Source organism: Sturnira hondurensis, unplaced genomic scaffold (genome assembly GCF_014824575.4).
Source record: "Sturnira hondurensis isolate 20B ecotype Veracruz unplaced genomic scaffold, ASM1482457v3 Scaffold0021143, whole genome shotgun sequence".
NCBI lineage: Eukaryota > Metazoa > Chordata > Mammalia > Chiroptera > Phyllostomidae > Sturnira > Sturnira hondurensis.
This window is the reverse complement of record NW_028093774.1, coordinates 57026-76557: the sequence shown is the minus strand read 5'-3', so window position 1 is coordinate 76557 and position 19532 is coordinate 57026. Positions and strand designations below refer to the sequence as shown.

Sequence of the window (19532 nt, the reverse complement as noted above, 5' to 3'; positions counted from 1 at the left end):
AGGGCGGGGCCGACTCCAAGCAGGACCTGCTCGCCCAGGTTTCCGGTGCTCAGTGACTGCATCCTCTTCCCACCAGATGGCCAGAGAGGAGACCCACCCACCGAGGCAGCAGACAGAGCTCTCCGCAGATCAACCCAACTTCATCCACCGGCTGGCCGATGTGTGCAGGGCACCCAGCTTTGTGATGTGCGCACCTGCGCACACACTCCCTCACGGCTGCCTTCTCCTTGGCCCAGTCCTCCAGTAACAGTGAGACACTCATCTCCATTACTCACGGCAAAAGCCGCCCTTTCCGGGACTGCCTACAGCACCCGCACCTAGTTCCTCACCTGGGTGTGCTCAGTAGGGAGCTGCCTCACCCTCTGGCCCCTGCGGAGCTGGGCGGGAGGCGAGGTGAGAGTCGGCTGCAGGGAGGACTGGCACCGCCGCGACACAGACTAGCAAGCCCTCCTTTTCCTTACGTGCACCTGGAAACCAAAAAGTGCAGGACCCATTTCAGAGCCTCGCTATCGTCGGTCCCAGAGCGACTCCAGTGGGCAACCAGCAGGTCACAGACAGAGCCCTGGGGGTGACTCTGGCCACACCAGGACTGGTGAGCGACAGGCCTTGCCCTTCTCCTGGCCTCCTGCTGCCGGGGGCTGTCTGAGGTCCCCCACGGGCCCCCACCTCCCCCAGGGCAGATGAGCTCACAGCCTCATCCGCCCAACACATGGTTGCCCCAGCCTGCGAAGAGAGCAGGAAAGCGGCCTTGGCTGCCCTGGCAGAACATGTCTCTCGGGCCCACATACACCGCGGCAGAAGCCACGGCCGGTGAGGCTGAGCCCTCGGGCCAACCCAGAGCACATGCTGGGCAAGCTGGGGGTGCTGGGGGCAAAGGAGGCCCAGCAGGCAGTTGGTTTGACCTGAACCCCTGACCCACACCCCAAAGCCTTGTCCACTGCCTCCTCCCCAGCATGTGCCTGCTGTGACCAGGCCCACGCCCCAAGCCTGCCCAACCCTCTGCCCACACACAGTCCCCCAGAAGTGCAGGGGCTGCTCTCAGAGCAGGAACCCGAGCCCTGGCTCAGGCGTGCCCACGTGAAGCCCACAGGGAAGGCCCAGGCGGGGAGGCTTCCCCAAGGCTCGAGGTGCAAAGAAGACGCACAGCGGTGACTGGGAGGGCCGCCTGGGCAAAGAGAGCAGCTGCCGGGCTGTGGGACGTGACCGTGAGACCGACCGGCAGACAGCAGCCTGGTGCGGGATGTCAGCGTGACCGCCCAGGTCATTCACAGCAGATGTGGCTGGGGAGCCGGGGTCTGGAGTGAACCGAGGGGTGGTTCCCACATAAGTATCCTGGGCCAACAGGACAGGAACAATTTGCCAAAAGCCAAATTTGTCCATTTAGGAGAACTGGAGAAATAAGGAGACGGTAGGAGCAGAACAGGAAAACGGCCTGCCTCCTTCCACAGGCAGACAGGGGGAAGGCCGGGCAGGAGCCTGGGGTGAGCGAAGGAGGCGGACATCCAATCCCTTGCCAAGCGCAGACTGTTTTGGCTCCCAAAACAAACAACAAACAACAAACAACAACAAACAGGAAATCTACTCAGGGACGACTCTTTGTGCTCGGGGCTAAAAAGCCCCGATTTTCTTGCAGGATACATGGGAACACCTACCAATAAGATGATAGACATCTAGCCATGACTGGTGTGGGTCAGTGGACTGAGCGTGGGCTGCGAACCAGAGGATCGTCGTTCGATTCCCAGTCAGGGCACATGCCTGGGTTGCAGGCCAGGTCCCCAGTGGGGGCCACGGGAGAGGCAAACACACAGATGTTTCTCTCTTTCTCCCTCCCTCTCTCTCTAAAAATAAATAAATAAATAAATGGTCTTTTAAAAAAAGACCACAGGCATCTAGGAGGTCTCCCAAACAACCCTCCTCGGGGAAAGGGGGGACAAAACACTGACCAGACGGCCGAGCAGAGGCTGAAGCAGGGCTCGTTCTCCGCCTTTCCCTGCTTTTCGTGGGTGTGAAACGCCCCAGAATAGAGCGCAGTGGGAGCCGTCACGCAGGACACTGACACCAACTGCTGTAAGTTGTACTAACACTGATATCAAGAGTAAAGAGTGTCAACATACAAAAAATGTAAGCCACTTCAAAAGAGGACAGTGACACTCCCACCCCTGGGTCACCAACTACTTCAAGACACCAGGCCAAGACGCGTGGACACTGAGTTTCTTCCCACAAACACTCAGGCCAGGGAGGCCAACTCCCAGTCGCTACGGGTGCGTGCGTGCCCCAAACCACACGGGGGTTCTCCTCACTACAAGCGTATCTGGGCCTGAGAGCCAGCTCTGCGGCCCAGGGTGCACTGCTGATGTTCCTCTGGGTCGCAAAGCAGTCCTACGAGCTGGTACGGTGTCTGCGCACACTCCACCGGGTGACGTGATGAGCCATCTCAGCCTCCTGCGTGACAGGCACCCACCCCGAATCCGCTTAGGAACACCCGTCCGGCAGCACCCCTGACCCCACCTGTGAAGGTCCACCGCCCCGCTCTGCCTGCCTGCTGCTTCCCTGTGGACCCCCTTTCGACCCCTCTCAACGCAGGGCTAGAGACCACCTCCGCAACAGTGAGACACAAGTTGCACTTCTCCACACCAGGCTTTATTTTAAAAACACCTGAAGTTCATTTGCTGGAGAACATTTTTCTCAGATAATTAATGTAGTAGTTTAAGCATCATTAAACTTCCAATACAATCAACAAGGATTATGTGGTAGAGAAAGAAAAACCTTAAGAAAAGGGATATGGGTGGGGCTGCGAAGTGAATGATAATTGAGAATGGCATGAATTTTTAAAGATTTTTTCCTTCATATTAAGCGAAGCTTTATTTATATTACAAACCAACTGTTATAAAAACGTTACTGAAAAGAAAAACTATAAAATCTGATCAACTAAGAATCTAGCAGTTACTCAAAATATTACCACTCAAAAGGGACAATGAGCAATTCTACGAACCTTTTAGGTAAGTTTTCTGAACAATCCATGGCAAAATGGACAATCAAGGATTACCAATCTTTCAAGGAAAGTTCCAAGGTAAACAGAAAAATAGACCCCAAAGGAAACAAATAAGTTAAGAAAATGAAGACTAAAAAACTCTAATCAACACCCTCAGAAGGAGAAGAAATGCCAGGCACCCACCCCCACTTACCTCATATTATTATTATTATTATTCGTATTTGTATTTATTTTCGGAGAGAGAAGAAGGGAGGAGAGAGAGAGGGAGAGAAACACCAATGTGTGGTTGCCTTCAGCGTGACCCCTACTGGGGATCTGGCCCGCAACCCAGGGAATCGAACTGGGGAATCGAACTGGGGACCTTTTGGCTCACAGGCCAGCGCTCAACCCACTGAGCCACACCAGCCAGAGGGAGCTGTTTCAGCCCTCGAATCCCATACTCAGTCAAACTGCCAATACGAGGAGACACTGAGACACAATGAGACACTGAGTCAATACCTTGGAAAGGTATTACCGCTCTTGACCCCTATTTGGGGGTAAATGTCATATATACACACACATGTGCACATAACGCACATATAACATAGACGTGTACAGATTCCCACCCTCCCCCAAGAAACACTCTAGAAAATCATCAAAAACAGAACCCACAGAAGAGTGATGTGAACACAAGAAACAGCAGTGGCCAAATGAGGCCGAAGCCACGAAGGAAGTGAGAGAGACCGTCCGGCCCGTCAGTACTGACACCGGAAGCTCCTGCCGGGGGCAGGCCCCTCAGGCCTGGTCCAGCCACTTGTCTATTTATTTATTCTTATTTTTCAGTTACAGTTTACATTCAGCATTATTCTGTATTATTTTCAGGTGACCAGTCACTTGTTTTTACAGTGAATAACAGTCACAGAACCACAATTACGAAAACGCTATTTACTAGTTTCCAATTCTTCCAACCAACTTAGATAAAAAAGGGAAGACTTCATTAGGGTCTAAGGATACATAGGAAGGAAGTCAAAGAACATGTATAAAGGACCCATGGACAAAGACAAGGGGGGGCGACTGAATGAGGGAGGTGGGATGGTTAGGGCGGGGAGAGAAGTGGGGGAAAAACAGGGACATCTGTAACTGAACCACAATTTTTAAAAACACATAAATGCTATAGGCTTTGACAACATAAAAATGGGTAATTCCTCTTAATAACTCTTAAATGAAGATTAATGTAAAAATGACACAGACCCTAGGTGAGTAGCGTAGTTGGTCAGAGAGTTGTCCGGATGCACCAAGGTTGTGAGTTCGATCCCGGTCAAGGCACACACACGAAGCAACCACCAAACACACAGTAAGTAGAACAACAAATCGATGTTTCTCTCTGTCCCCTACCTCTTTAAAAAATCAATAAAAAATGTTTTAATGATGGACAGATATAAAGAAAATTAAATGACTTTATATACAATTTAATGTTAATAAACCAGAAACTACTGATAAAATGGGTGGTGTTTCCAGGAGAGTATTAATGATAAAACCCACCAAAGAAAGAAAGCAGACCCGACAGAAAACTAACCCTGGAAAGAAGACAGAAACTTGTCTAAAGTCACCCCCCCGTAAAAGGCACTGCATTCAGGTAGTTTTATAAATGAACACTACAAAGTTTCATTGTGTAAAATAATCTTGAACACAAAAATGGAAGCTTCAGAACTTTTCATAAAATCCTATCATAACTCTGACACCAAAATATGCCAAACACACAAAAGCTAAAATCCCAGATGACTCCTCAACTGAGAATATAAATTAGAAATTAATTAATAAAACATGAATACAAGAGATTCGACTGTTCTATCAGACAATAATATGCATGGGTAAGTGTGCTTTATTCTGGGAATACAAGCACAATTCCACAGCATTACATAAGTCAATACAAACAGTAAAAATCAACAGTCCAGTAAAGGCAAAAATCACAATACTTGACATGAAATAATGATATTTCAATGTGAACTTTTCTAACATTCTGAAATAATACAAACATAATTGTTTACATTAAAAATTCCTTAAATCAACACTCCACTGTCAATGTTCATGTCGAGTACACTCTAAAAGAAGGAGAAAGTCAAGAGTTTATAGTGCAACCGGGAGAAGAAGGCTCTCACTTTCCAGAGCAGACCCACCTGTGCTGCGAGAATTTATTTAACCACAAGCACACTTTACTCCTACAACTGTTAAAACCATTTTAAAATAAAAAGAGCGCTGCCCCATGTCAGGTCTGAGATTTACAGATGTGCGGCTGGTGTGAGCGGTGACCCTAAACCACGGAGGACCAAAGATGGACTTGGCCCCTCTGGGGCTGTCTGTCCCCCACAAACCACTCCAGAGTTCAAAGTTAAGGGACCCTACTCAAGACATGTCTGGAGAGGAATTTTTAAAGAAAAACTAATGATACAGTGGATGCAAAAAAAAATCATTAATCCTCCACGGAGAATCTCGAAACCAGGCATGTTCTGGCAGCAGCCCCGTTCATCGCCAGCCTGAGGCCTGCCTGGAGGGCCAGAGACACTGGGACGCCCCAGGGTCGCACTGCCTCTCCTCTAAGCCACTTCCTTACCGTGACAAAGCACGTGTAAGGCAGAGTCTGTGACTTCCACCATTTTTAATGTGGGCCACGGGGACTTCAGTTGCTAGAACTGAGATGAAAGAGGAGATGCCACCACTGGCTGTGAAGAAGTCGACGTGACCCCTGAGAAACGCTCTGAGTAACTGCACTCCAGCAAACTGCACGGCCGGGTGAAGCAGACCGACTCCGGGAACGACAGGAACCGCCCAAACTGACCCACGGAAGCACAGAGAAGGAGAAAAGAGCTGTAAGCACAGACGCTGATGATCTGGTAGTAACCAAAACACCAGCCACAACACAAAAGCTGGACAGCTGCACAGGGGAACGCTACTGAGCCTTTAAAGAGCTGATACTAACTGTAAGAGTTAATACGAACTCTCAACAAAAGAGAAGACAGAACACTTCCTCACTCATCCTATGAGGCCAGCATTACCCTGATACCCAAACCAGACAAAGACATTCAAGGAGAAAATTGGAGACCATTATTTCTGATAATTATAGATGCAAAAATCCTCAACAAAGAACTAGCAAACCAGACCCAGCAACACAGAGAAAGAGCTGTACACCGCGGTCCCGATTCTGGCCCAACCTGTCCCTGAGTGCACAGTCAGTTCGACACACAGAAATCAGTCAATGTCAGCATCGCATTGGGAGAATATGAAACAAAAGCCACAGGACTGCCTTGGTGGACGCCAAAAAAAGCGGCTAATAGAAACACTCAGCAGGTGAAGTCGGAACAGAAGGGACCCTCAGAGTGGTCAGCAGGACACGAGACCCACAGTGCACGGTGCGCTCCGTGGTGCAAGAGGGGCCTTCTCCCCAGGCCAGGAACAAGACCCGAATACCCACTCCACTACACGTGGCACTGGGGGTTGGGCCACAGCCACCGGGCAACAAGAAGAAATGGCATCCAAATTGGAAAGAGAGACTATCTACCAAGGAGATGTAATTTTCTGTATAAAAATCCTAAGAATCCCACTAAAAACACTATCAAAATAAAGGAGTTCAGCAACTTTTCAATATACAAGATCGATACAAAAAGATAATGGTATTTGTATACATTTGCAACGAACAATCCAAAAATGAGATTAAGAAAACAACTCCATTAAAAGCACACCCCCACCTCAGCAGTAATTTAACAAAACAAATGTAGGTCTCTCACTCTGCCTTGTAAACGCAGTTATCGCAACCCAGTCGGACAATCTGCTAGAACAGCAAACTTTGTCACAGAAATTTCACCACAACAAAACAGTAAAAACACTTCAGTTAAACTCCAAAAATGGCAAACACCTTTAAATATATTTTATTTATTTAGCTTTAGAGCAAGGGGAAGGGAGGGAGAAAAAGAAGGAGAGAGACGTTGATGTGTGCTTGCCTCTCACGCACCCCCCACCGGGGGGCCTGGCGTGTGCCCAGGCGTGTGCCCTGGCTGGGGATCGAACCCGCAACCCTCTGGTTCACAGGCCAGCACTCAATCCACTGAGCCACACCAGCCAGGGCAAAAAACCACAAACATTTTTGAACAAGTACTTAAGGTACAAAAAGAAATGAAGACAACAGAAAGATAACCTTGTGCAGACGGCCACACTCCCCACACCGACTGTGGAGTAAGGAGGGGATGCCTCCCAGCCCCGACGGCCTCCTTTACGGACACTGACAAGCTGATCCCAAAACTTACACAGAAATTCAAGGAACCCAGAATAACCCTGAAAAAGAGCCGAGTTGGAGAACTCAAAACCTACAACAACGCGACTGAAATCAGGACCGTGGCGGCACTGGTATGAGGAGACACAGGCACCAATGGACAGAGCTGAGAGCCCAGAGACGAGCTGCCCACACACGAGCCCGACCAGTTTGACAAGGACGCGGAGACCAACTGACAGGGAAGGAGCAGTGTCTTCAACAAGGGGTGCTGGGCGCCAGAACCCCCACGAGCAAAGCAGTGGAAGTGGCTCCCTTTCTTACAGGGAGAGAGAGATCTTTGCGACCTCGGACTTGGCAATGCAGTCTTAGACACGACGACAAAAGCCACACACAAAAAGTCTAACTGGACTTCACCAAAATTAAAAAAATGTTTGCTTCAAAGGAAACCATCAAGAAAGCAAATCAACAACCGATAGAACAGGAGAAAATACGTGCAAATCATACATCTGATGAAGGACTTGTACCCAGAGTATATGAAGAATTCTTAGAACAACAAAAAGACAACACAAAAGAATGAGCAAAGGAATTGAACAGGCATTTCTACAATGATATTCAAATAACCAATAAACACAAGAAAAAATGTCAATATCCTCAGCCTTTAAGGAGAAGCAAATCAAAACCACAGTGGTATCTCCACACGCACTGACTAGAGTAAAAAGACAAACAGTAACAAGTGTCGGGGAGGAGGTGGAGGAACTGGAGCCCTTAGACCTGGGTGGGGGTGCCACTCGGTGACTGAGCAGCCCCCAGGCATGGGCCCGGGGAGAACGAAAACGTCCACACAGACACCTGCACGTCAGCGCCCACGGCAGCACTGGTCAAGACAGCCAAAGAGTGGGGACAACCCAAATGTCCGTCAACCGACAAAGAGATGCACAGTGTGCACCACCCACCCAGTGTTATTCGGCAATAAAAGTAATGAGATACAGACAGATACATCCTTGAAAACAACATGTTAGGTGAAAAGAACCCAGGCACGAAAGACCACAGACCACACAATTCCATTACAGGAAATGTCCCCAGTGCGCAGATGTGTCATAAAGCAGAGGAGGGGCTGCTTAGAGCTGGGGGGGCGGGGTGGTAGAGAAGGGGGACAGGGCTTCTGTGAGCGGGTGGGAAGGTCCTGGGAATAAACAGTGGAGGCGGGCGCACAGCTCTGTGCACTAAAACCCTGAGTTACACAGTGTCAACAGGCAAACCATATATAAAGCATGACCAAGAAGTAAAAAAAGAGAAAAGAAATCATCTGGGAGTTGATTGAAAACGGCTGCCCTGGCTGGTGTAGCTCAGTGGACTGAGCACGGGCCTGCGAACCACACGATTGCGGTTCGATTCCCAGTCAGGGCACATGCCTGGGTTGCAGGCCAGTTCCCAGCAGGGGACACACGAGAGGCAACCATGCATTGATATTTCTCTCCCTCTCTCCTTCCCTTCCCCTCTAAAGATAAATAAATAAAATCTAAAAAAAGAAAATGGCAAAGAAACCTTTCCTTCCCACTAAAATAAACAAACTCAGTTGTGTAGTTCAATTTACGTCACACTCGTATTGCTGACAGACAACTGGTTTTTGTTCAATAACCCTCTTAACATATTATTTCACAAGGATTATCAAGACTTCACAAACACAAATCTTGCTTTTAGAAAAAACAATCAAATATTTGTAAAAGAAAACATACCCAGGCTTATCACTTCGGTTACATGGAACCATAGCAATGCTTTTGAGAGTTCTTGTGCTAACACTCCAGGGTAAACGCCGCCCTTCAACTCAGTCACCAACCGGTGAGACCGGAAACGGGGCTCCCAGTGACTCCCACACCTGGGACAGCGGCCCTCCAACCCCGAGTCCCCACTCACTGGAAAGGAACATCGGAAAGGTGGCTTGTTAGTTTACACAAAGACATGCAACCTAATTTCAAATACTTAGTGTTAGAAAAGAAACAAACCCATTTGTGACAGAGCTGCAAAGTTATTGTTTAAGAATTGCTGCACACCCACTAACTATGAAATCAACACCTTTCTCAATAGTGAAGAATCAACACAAATGCTATTTCAAGTCAAAAATAAATGCGTAGGTTAAAAAAACAAACTCAGGCCCCGATTTAAACTTTTTAAACCAATGACAGAAATTCAATGGTTTCAGTTCAGTCCTTCCCCCAGAATGGGGCAAAGCACAGCTTCGGAGTGTAGTCCAGGGTCAGGGGAGCCACTGACCACACTTCGCTTCTGTCATCTGCATTTCTAGAAACATAGGGGGACGGGGGTCCCTATCCTGCTCTGCACTTTAAACCAGTGAGTCCTGCCTGCACACCAGAAGCTTTGGGGTGGGACAAGGCCAGGTGCGCGGCACTTCAAGGAAGACAAAGTTCCTGCACGCCGCAGTCCTGAGTCACAAACACCCAGGACGACAGACATCTTTACACTGTGTGCGTCCACGGCACACCGTGTCGCCTGCCACCCCAGAGAGACCGCCCCAGAAGGACTGTGCAGACACCCATTTGTCTGCCTTCAGAACACAGCCAGCACATCACGCCCCCTTCTCCCCCGCTTCGGCGGCGTCACGCAGTTACTAGAGACAAGCTCGTGCTCCCGTCCTCCCTCTCGTAGTGGGGGGGGGGGGGCAACATTTCTGACTGGTAAGCGTAAGAACAGAAACAGCAGCACATCCAAACCAAAGACAACACACTGCATGTTCTGACGGCAGAGATGAGGGTGGGGTGACTTCCAGGGAGGTGAGTGCACAGACCCGACCGCTGCACCCTCCAAGCCGTCCCCCAAACGCAGCCCACAACTGTGAGTGGCGGCAGTGGAAACCTGGTCACCTCTCTCCCCTGCTGAGTTCACCTTTCCACAGTGCCTGGCACATCCTTGAAAAATACCTGAACGAATGTATGACAGATGAGAGCTGACCAGAAATGTCAACATAACTTTGCACACTGGGGAAAGCAAAGCTGGAAAGGCGAAAGCTAACTGCGTGAGGCGGGGGTAAGAAGGTGGGCACCAGGACCTCTGAGGGCCCGAACAGTGATCGACAGGAACCAGGACTGCCTCCAAGCCTGCTGGAGAAGCCGCTTTGGCCCCAGATGCCCTCCAGCTGCCCACCCCCACCCCGCAGCCCCCTTCCCCTCCTTCACCCCACCTGCCCAGAAAGCTGGCAGCCCAGCACGCACGCACTACTCTCCACCACCCAGGCAGGAGAGAGACCCCTCTCTGGAGAAACCAACAAGCCCAAGACAAAGATCTACGTTGGCAACTTCTGGTAGCAGCCCCTCAGGTTGGCAAGGTCCCATCCTATTTCCGAAGGTGGGACGCGCAACCTTTAAAGTTCGCCCGTGCAGAGTTTCCCTTCAGCCCACTCGTAAGTATGGAAAGACAGCCAGTAATCATCACAGATCTGGTCAGAGGTTTCTGAAACCAAAGACCGAAACCAAAGCAAAAAGCAGGAACGAAAGGACCCAGAAGCAACAGAGATGACAAGGGGAAACAAAGGAAAGAGCCACAAAACACACATATGTCTGCACAAACCCAAGAAAAACCATAAACAAGAAGAAATGCTGTTAAAGTGCACTGTCTTTACGGAAGAAAAACACAGTGTTACAAAAAGAAACACTGAGAACAAATGCACTCACAAACGAAACATGACGGTAGAAATAAAAACCCAATGCAAGGACCAGAAGATAAAGTTGAGGACCTCTCCCAGAAAAACCAGGATGAAGATAAAAGGATGGGGAAAAGCAGGAGAAAAGGAAACCAGCGGAACACTCCAGAAGGCCCAACACGGGACCAACAGGAGACCACGAAGGCCAGAGCGGAGAAACCAGAGAAGGAAGTGTCCGGAACCCGAGGGCCCACACGGAGCACCGGGGCTGCAGAGAAGGGCCCGCTGCTCCCAGAGAGCCACCAAGCCAGCGCCCGGGGCTCGTGCCCCAGGGCTCACAGCCTGCGCAGGCTTCTGCTAACAGACGCACAGGGCAGACGGCACCAGCGCATCGCTTCCCAACTTCTGAGGAAAACTGGTTTCCAACCTGGAATTCAACACCCAGGCAAACCGTCACTCCAGTGGGAGGGGGAAGAGGCATTTCAGACCTTGGCAGACCCACCCCGCCCGAGGGAGGAAGGCAGACTCCAGAGGAGGGCCTGGCCGTGCACACAGACCAGAGGGGTGACCGCGGCCCGGCAGGGCCGCAGGTCCACAGAGAAGGCGGCAGCCGAGATGCCAAGGCTCTGCGAGGGGTAGGAGGCCACGGTCAGCGAAGGGTCTGACCGTGCTGGGGGAGTTCCACTCAAAACCGGGCCGAGTTCGCAGCTACACATTGCCATCTGGGCTAAAGGAGAGGAATTAACTCCTGCCATTGAAAACAAATCTCCCGTCCTTCCTAAGACAAGGAATTAACTGTATCCCACATGGCTTGGCTGTTAGACATCCACCCGATGACAACGTAAACAGTGAGTATCGTTTTAAAACAAAAATCATTACATAAAATTACATACATAATTTTATTTTTTAAATATTTTTTCAAGATTTTATTTATTTGCCCTGGCTGGTGTAGCTCAGTGGATTGAGCACAGGCCTACGAACCAGACAATCACGGTTCAATTCCCAGTCAGGGCACATGCCTGGGTTGCAGGCCAGTTTCCGGCAGGGGCCAGTTCCCGGCAGAGGCCAGTTCCCTGCAGGGGATGCACAAGAAGCAACCATACACTGATGTTTCTTTCCTCTCTCCTTCCCTTCCCCTCTAAAGATAAATAAATAAAATATTTAAAAAAAAGATTTTATTTATTTATCTTTAGAAGGGAAGGGAAGGAGAGAGGGAGAAAGACATCAATGTATGGTTGCCTCTCATGCGTCCCCTGCTGGGAACTGGCCTGCAACCCAGGCATGTGCCCTGACTGGGAACCGAACCGCGATCCTTTGGTTTGTGGGCTTGCGCTCAATCCACTGAGCTACACCAGCCAGGGCAAATTACATACATAATTTTAATATGTGTATTTCATACTGTCAAAATATCTGTGATTTCACACCTAAGGAAAGTATTTTTTCCTCTTAGTCCATTTTCATTTAAGCAAGCTTCTCACACACACCTAGGATAACTTTTTAAAAAAGATTTTATTAATTTATTTTTAGAGAGAAGGGGTGGAGGAAGGGAGGGAGAAACATCAATGTGTGGCTGCCTCCCAGGCGCCCCCTGCCAGGGACCTGGTCTGCAACCCAGGCATGTACCCTGGCTGGGAATCGAACTGGTGACCTTTTGGTTCACAGGCTGCACTCAGTCCACTGAGCCACACCAGCCAGGGCACATCTAAGACAACTTTAGATTGTGGGGGGAGGGGAACGGGGGGAGATGGAAGAGGATATATAGGAGGATAAACGGTAAAGGAAAAATACAATAAAAAATAATGTATTAAGAAAAGGTAATTTTAGCCCTGTCTGGTGTAGCTCAGTGGATTGAGCGCTGGCCTGCGAACCACAGGATAGCGGTTGGATTCCCAGTCAAGGCACATGCCTGGGTTTCAGGCCAGTTCCCAGCACGGGACTCACAAGAGGCAATACATTGATATTTCTCTCCTTCCCTTCCCCTCTAAAGATAAATAAAATCTTTTTTTTAAAAAGGTAATTTTAACATACTGTGACACACTCTGGAACATTCTAAGAATATAAGAATCAAACTTAAACTCGAGACAGCAACTAAATGGTGTTATGTTATAGGGCTTAGAGTGATGTGAATATAGGCTTTTTAAAAAATTCTTTCCAAATTCCCTTTTATTTTATCCCTTTTGATTCAAAAAAGCTCAAAATCTGTTTTTGGTTTCTTGCAGCAAGACCTTTACTTACTAGTCTGGAAAGACACTCCTTGCCTCTTCACCAAGAACAGCACTCAGCAGTCTGGCCATACTTAATATTGTTTCAAATTAACAGTCTGATCTGTCTGCCTGATCACCGCACCCACGCCGGCAGACGGGAGGGACTTCCGAGGAGGCCAAGGGCTGCAGCAGCGGGCGGGGCGAAGGGAGCTACCTGCCAACCCTGGAGAGGGGAGGTTCTACCTACGCGCACCTTTGCATTCACGTCCTGAAGAGCAGCTCCGCACGCGCCCAGCTTTTCAGGTTGCGCGCATGGTGCTACCCTGCAGCGAGACAGCTCACGCCGGCTCCGGTTTCCTCATGAAGGTCTGTGTTTCACAGACACCGCCGTTTGCTTTAGTCTGACTGCCAACAAGAGAGTTCAGGAGAGAAAGGGGAAGCCCAGTGGGCAACGCCGCGCAGTCTCACTGGTCGCGTCTCAGGCCACGTCCTCCCGGTCCGTGTGCATCTCAGATATCGTCACCCTCATTTAGGGTTGCAATTTAGATCTTATTATTCAAAAGACCTGTTTCTCAAATCTGTTATTTTAAAAAAGCATCCCCAAGCCCTCATCAGCATGGCTCAGCTGGCTGGGAGTCACCCCAGGAACAGAAAGGTCACTCCTGGTCGGGACACAGGCCTGGGTTGTGGGCTCCACCCCACTGGGGCGTGGGTCCACAGGTCAATGTTTCCCTCCCTCTCTTTCCCCTTCCCTTCCCCTCTCTCTAAAGGTAAGTAAGTAATTTTTTTTAATGTCCCATGTTATGCAAATATCCTAGCTGGAAAAACGTTTAAGGCATATCTTGAGATGTTTAGTTAGCACCGTCTGTGAAGCCTGAACTGACTCCCTCAGCAGTCACCCACTCACCCTAGTGCTGAGTCGCCCACACTGACAGACCCAGGAATTCTCGTGGAGGAGAACTCTGAGAAGGTGCTGTCGCAACCGCAGCGGAAAAGATCGCCAAGGAAGACACAGAACAGATGGCTTGGAAGGTTAATTCCCCTCCTTACAGTGGAGGCACATCTAGGGGAGAGGGGAGGCCCAGGCCGGCCTCTGGGAGGTGTGCCTCCTGCCCCGGGACCCCCAGCTGCCCTACAGGCCACAGGGCAGCACAGAGGACCACTGCGGTCCACCCAGGGCCAAACAGCAGCCCCATCCAAATAGTGCAGCAGCCATGACATTCAAGTCACGTTATGCATCTAACATTCGCAAAGCTCTTTTACATAATGGAGATGAAAGAACAAGTTTGCCTCATTGTAGGTGTCCACATTTGTTCACTTGTTGAAATTTCAGTGTTTCGTGTGCTCTGCTTCAAACAGTATCAAACTTGCATTAAAAACTAGCTTAAAGAAACACACATATAAGCAGAGTATTTCTAACTTTTAATTAAGGCCTGTGGTCTAACAGAGGAAACCAATCAAACTATTCTAAACACAATGAAGGGAAAATTAAAGACAAAAACCTACAAAGAAGCTAGGTTGACTCTGGCCCTAAGCAATCATTGTGGAAATAAGAAAACGAGGGCCAGAAAGTCTTCTAAAATGTAAAAAAATTATTACCTAGTCATTCCAGACTTCCCCAAAGATTTCCCAGTAAGTCTCAAAATATGAGCTAAATATGCTATTTTTCTAATTAAGTTTCGAGAATTCCACATAATTGTCACTAGACAACCAGCAAGCCCAGAAGGTGGAAGGGGTGCACAACAGGACTCCACATGTCCGAGCACCCAAGCACCACACAGAGGGTGACTCCCAAATGCCCTACCGCCCACAGAGGACCACCTGCACATTTCCTGAACAGGAGTTGTGGGGGCCTTCCTGACACCCCACAAACGGCTGTGTTGGAAAGACCAGTGCACACCTTCCGATCAGTCGCCAGGCACTCCAGGCAGCAGGCAGCGATGGCCGAGCACACCGTGACTGACGCTGCCACCTTGGTGCGGCCCACTCTGCTCCCACAGTGCGAGTTTCACTGGGATGCCGCCCAAAGTTTAGGGCTCGTCTTCATCTCTGTGGCTTAAAAGTTCACACTGCTGTGCAAATTAAGGTCTTAAAATACTGTAATGTATTTCTTTTTATAGTTCCCAGAGAGCCAAAAATACAATTTTGAGAATACTTCTGTCTTAAATGCACACAGCTCCAGTTTGGATTTGGAAAGGTCAAGTCTCTTAAAAATAAGACTCCCACACATGCTGGAGCCCACCTGTCCACAGTGACCCAGGGGCTGCCCCAGCCTCCGGGTCAAGCCCTGTCCAGGATGGCGGGACTCACAGACCAAAGGCCAGTGGCCTGAAGCTCTCGGGCAAGGCCTTCCCTCCACTCCCTCCTCTCAGTTGTGCTTCCACGCACAGGCCCCACCAGAGGGGCGCCTGACTGCAGACCTCTGCGTCCGAGGGCACACACTCGCAGAGGAACGGCAAGGACAGTCCCCACAGGCTCAGAGTAACAGGCACCAGAGACCTCGCTTTCACACCGACTGAGAGGCCAGCAAATGATTCAGCTGCAGATCAGCTCACTAACCCCAGGAAGCGAACGCCCCCTTTCACTTGCACTGCGTGTACCCACCCGGCCGCACTCCCCGCTGCAGGAAGGCACAGGCTGCCCTCGCAGGCATCCTGGCAACACGTCGGAGCAAAACCCAGAAGCCCTCTCCAGAATTCGGCCACTTAAACTTTAATCTGGAAACAAATTTCCAGTTCCAATGACCACTTCCGCCGGGCAGGAGACCTTGCTGCAGAAAATGCACTGCTTTGTTTCCTCGGGTAAAGGTCAGCTCCATCGGCCCAAAGGGTAGAAACGACTGGTTCCGACTGCAGTCCAGCCCAATGGCACCAACGACCCAGGGACAGGATGTTCACAGGTGTGGCCTGAGCGCCAGCAGCACCAGTCTCGCCAGCTTCAGGTGACTGAGGGCCCTGACAGGGCGCCCACATGGGGGCAGGGGAAGCCAAAGGCTTTCGCTCTACCCTGCCTTCCAGGTTCCCAATGGTCATTACAAGCTTCAGCAAACCTGTGCCTTAATTGAGCTTTACGGGTTAGTTGATCAACGATTATACCATTTTAGACCCTTGAAGGAAGTGGAGATAGCACGCAAAGATCGGATGGTGAAAGTTTTTAAACGACTTCCGCGTACAGACAATTCCAACTACCCCCCAAATATCACAAGGATCTGTTGCAATCACAAAGAAAAAATCAATTTGCTCTTGTAGAGTGTACTCAAAATAGGACTTTTAACCTTAAAGCTCCCTGGGCGGTGCTACAGAGCAGGGGACGTAGACTGGCTGTCACCTAGGAGACGCATCCAGGCTAGGGGGCCCACGGGCGGCGCAGGAGGCGGCTGGGAAAGCGCAGCGGCTGCCCCCGCAAGCCAGCGGAACGTGTGCGGGGCGGCCCTGGGCGCTGATTCCGGACCCCGAGCGGGGAGCGGGGGGCGGGGGCGGATATCCCAGGCAAGGCTGCAGGAAATGATATCCAGACTCGAAGGGTGGGTCTAGGAAGCAGCAGGGGCGATGGCCTGGGGGGGGGGGGGGGACTGGGGTGACGAAGGATGTGGCTCCTAGGGGCAGGATGAGGGGGCGGGACGGCCGAACGCGGATGTGCGAAGGCCGAAAGGCGCAGGGAGGGACCGAGAGCCGCGAAGGGATCGCAGCGGCCAGAGAAAAACCAGGAGGCGTGTGGAAGGAAGCGTGAGGGAGGGCGGCGTGGAGGAAGAGGCAGGGTGGGGAGGAAGCCGGGCCGGCCGGGGCTGGGGAGCTGAGGGTCAGGCACGCGTGCACTTACCCCACTCGAGGAACTCGGCCACGTACTTGTCGCGACGCAGGGCCGAGTGGCTGCACTCGGTGTACAGGCAGATGAGCACGTCGAGCAGCGTCTCTACGCTCAGGGCGCTCTCGTTGCGCCAGGGCCCGTCCAGGAGCAGCTGCTCCAGCTTCTTGAGCCGCACCTTGGCCGACATGGTGCCGCGCGGCCCGCTCTTCACGCGCCCGCCTCTCACCGCCCGCTCGGCCAGTCCGTCAGGGCGAGCCCTCGGGGACCCGGCGGCCGCGAGCCTTGGCAGCACCTCGTTGCCGCCCCGTCCGCGTCGTCGCGCCCTGGCCTAGGCCGACATCTTGAGCTCGGTCCCGGCGGCGCAGCGTCTGGGGCGCCGGGCCCCGTGGGTCCATGGACCGATCTCCTCCCCTCGGCGCCGCCGCCCTCCAAGCCCGACGCGGCCCGCCCCGCCTGCTCGCCTCAGCCCCGCCCGCGGCCGCGCCCTCCTCGCCGCAACTGCCCTGGACAGCAGCGGACCCGAGCGCTGCGCGAGCCCGACCGGCGCCCCAGCTCCGACCCCGGTCCCGACCCGGCGGTCCAGCCCCGCAGCCAACCAGGGCGCGGCCAGCGCGGGTGCAGCCAACCACTGCGGGGCCGGCCGTCGCCGCGCTGACCTCAGCGCGCCGCCCCGCCCCTGCGTCCCGGCTCCTGGCTCCCGGCAGGACGGGACCTCGCCACTCGCCGTAGGGAGGCCGGGATTCTGGGAAGGCTGGGGGCGGGGCCAGAGGGCGGGACAGGAGGGGAGCCAGTGCGCCGCCGAGATTGCGGTACCCGCGCCTGCGCAGAGGGTATCTGGGCGGTTCGGACCGGCCCTCTGCGTGTGAGAGCGGATCCGACACCCGCTCTGGGTTCCCGGGGAGCATGGGACTTGGAGCATCCCCGGCCGTCCTGGGGCTTTGGGGCCACCCCGCAGTCGCAGCTCTGCGGCGGAATTTAACCAGGCTCTTGCGGTCCCGGAGAGACCTTTGGAAACGTGGACCCACCTTTGACTGGAAGGACGTGAGACCTAGGCAGGGCTGCGGGAGAGGTGGCAGTCCAGCGCCCGTTGAATTCGCGGTGCCCGCCTCAACGGCCACCTCTGGTTCGTGTCCAACTTAGATCTCCCGCGAATGCAGATGTCTCAGAGTGGCCGATTGGAAAGAAGCGTCCAGCTGTTTGTCCGCACCCTGGTCTGCCCAGCGAGTCGCTGCTGGTACTGAGGTTGTTGGCTCATTTGGGTGGCGGGGTAGGAGGGTGACGGCGACTACCCGCACCCAAACAAACCCGTGGCATCAGGAAGGAGGGGCGTTTCGGACTCGTGGGGAGGTCACCGAGGCCACGGATGCGTGAGGGAGGCAGAGAGTGCAAGGCTGCGGGAACCCTGACTCGGGGAGGGGAAGGGGCTTCAGCAGGGGCAGGACGGCAGCGTGGAGCAGGTGGGGGCGCAGAAGGGCTGGCGGAAAACTAAAGGAACCTGTAGCAAAACTAACCCACGGAATCGGGAACCAGAAGAATAGCTTCCTTTGTGGAGGTATGGATGGAAAAGGGCGGGACGGAGCTCGGAGCTACTGTGGTTGCACAGGGGCACATATATGTTAACCGTGCACTTGAGAGCAGTGCATATCACTGTTGAATATTGTACCTTAATTTTTTTTGAAAACCAGCAAAAACAATCTCTGGTGTTAGAGGTCAGAGTAGCAGTTTCTTGGGAGAGGGGCTATGAACTGGAAGGGACGTGAGGGAGCCTTCTCGGGAGGTAGGAACCTTCTGCGTCTTGATCACACAACTTGTTGCATGGGTCTGTAGATAAATAAAACAATCAAACCGTGCTCTGAATATTTGTACACTTTACTGTGTGTGTGTGTGTGTGTGTGTGTGTGTGATACCTGGAAGTGGGGAGACGAAAAGGAAAAGGCTGGCGTCTGAACTTGTCTGGGATGGGCCCCCATTTTCGTCTTAGATCTGGCGTGAGTGTAATGATGTCCTTCGTCCCCCCTGGATCGTGCATCCTCTCACCTCCAACCTGACAGGCTTGACAGGCTCTGCTCCCTGCCCTGTCCTCACCCTCTTCCGTCACTGACCCCAGTCTCAGCAGCCTCCTTGCTGCGCCTCAGCTGTTCCCGTGCCCCCATCTCAGGGCCTTTGCCCTCGCCAGGCCCTCCACCTTAGACGCCCCTCTGCAGCCACCCTCTCTTGGCTCAGTCCAAATCTGTTTCCCTGTTGCCCGTTCAGGGCAGCCTTGCAAAGCTCCCTGGACCAGATCAGACCCAGTCCCCACTGTAGTTTTCCTTAGTTCTCTATATAGCAGGTACCCATGAGCATGGAAACGAAATCTTTCTGTGCCTCCGTTTCCTCAGGTATAAGAAATGGTATAATAATAGGACTGACCTCATCATTTCAGTGAGCTTCTGAGAGGACTGAATAAATTCACACCTGGAGAGCACTTTTAAAAGAGCCCGACTCAGTAAGTGTTCACGTGTTGGTGGCTGGTATCATACATGAAACTTCCTCCTTCAGAAACGGGGGCTCTGATCAGCTCGTGAAGGGTGCTGTCTTGGGTCCCCAGGCCAGGGAATCCCAGTGTCCTCACATCTGTCCTGTCACTTCAGA

General features: G+C 51.9%; 1 protein-coding gene and 1 long non-coding RNA gene across 3 annotated transcripts in view; one reads left to right on the top strand and one right to left on the bottom strand.

Annotated features, from left to right (window-relative positions):
* The window catches only part of CDC42BPB (CDC42 binding protein kinase beta), an 82329-nt gene extending 64950 nt beyond the window's left edge, over nucleotides 1-17379 (bottom strand). For both annotated transcript variants that reach the window (XM_037031700.1, XM_037031701.1), the window contains exon 1: nucleotides 16914-17379. In XM_037031700.1, coding sequence (XP_036887595.1) covers nucleotides 16914-17088 — 175 coding nt within the window. In that variant the 5' untranslated portion in view covers nucleotides 17089-17379. The remainder of the gene's footprint in view (nucleotides 1-16913) is intronic.
* A 208-nt stretch (nucleotides 17380-17587) lies between these two features.
* LOC118976936 (uncharacterized) lies at nucleotides 17588-18758 on the top strand. The gene is made up of 2 exons (XR_005064385.1): nucleotides 17588-17942; nucleotides 18042-18758. It is a non-coding gene; the product is annotated as an uncharacterized LOC118976936 (long non-coding RNA).
* Nucleotides 18759-19532: the final 774 nt, after the last annotated feature.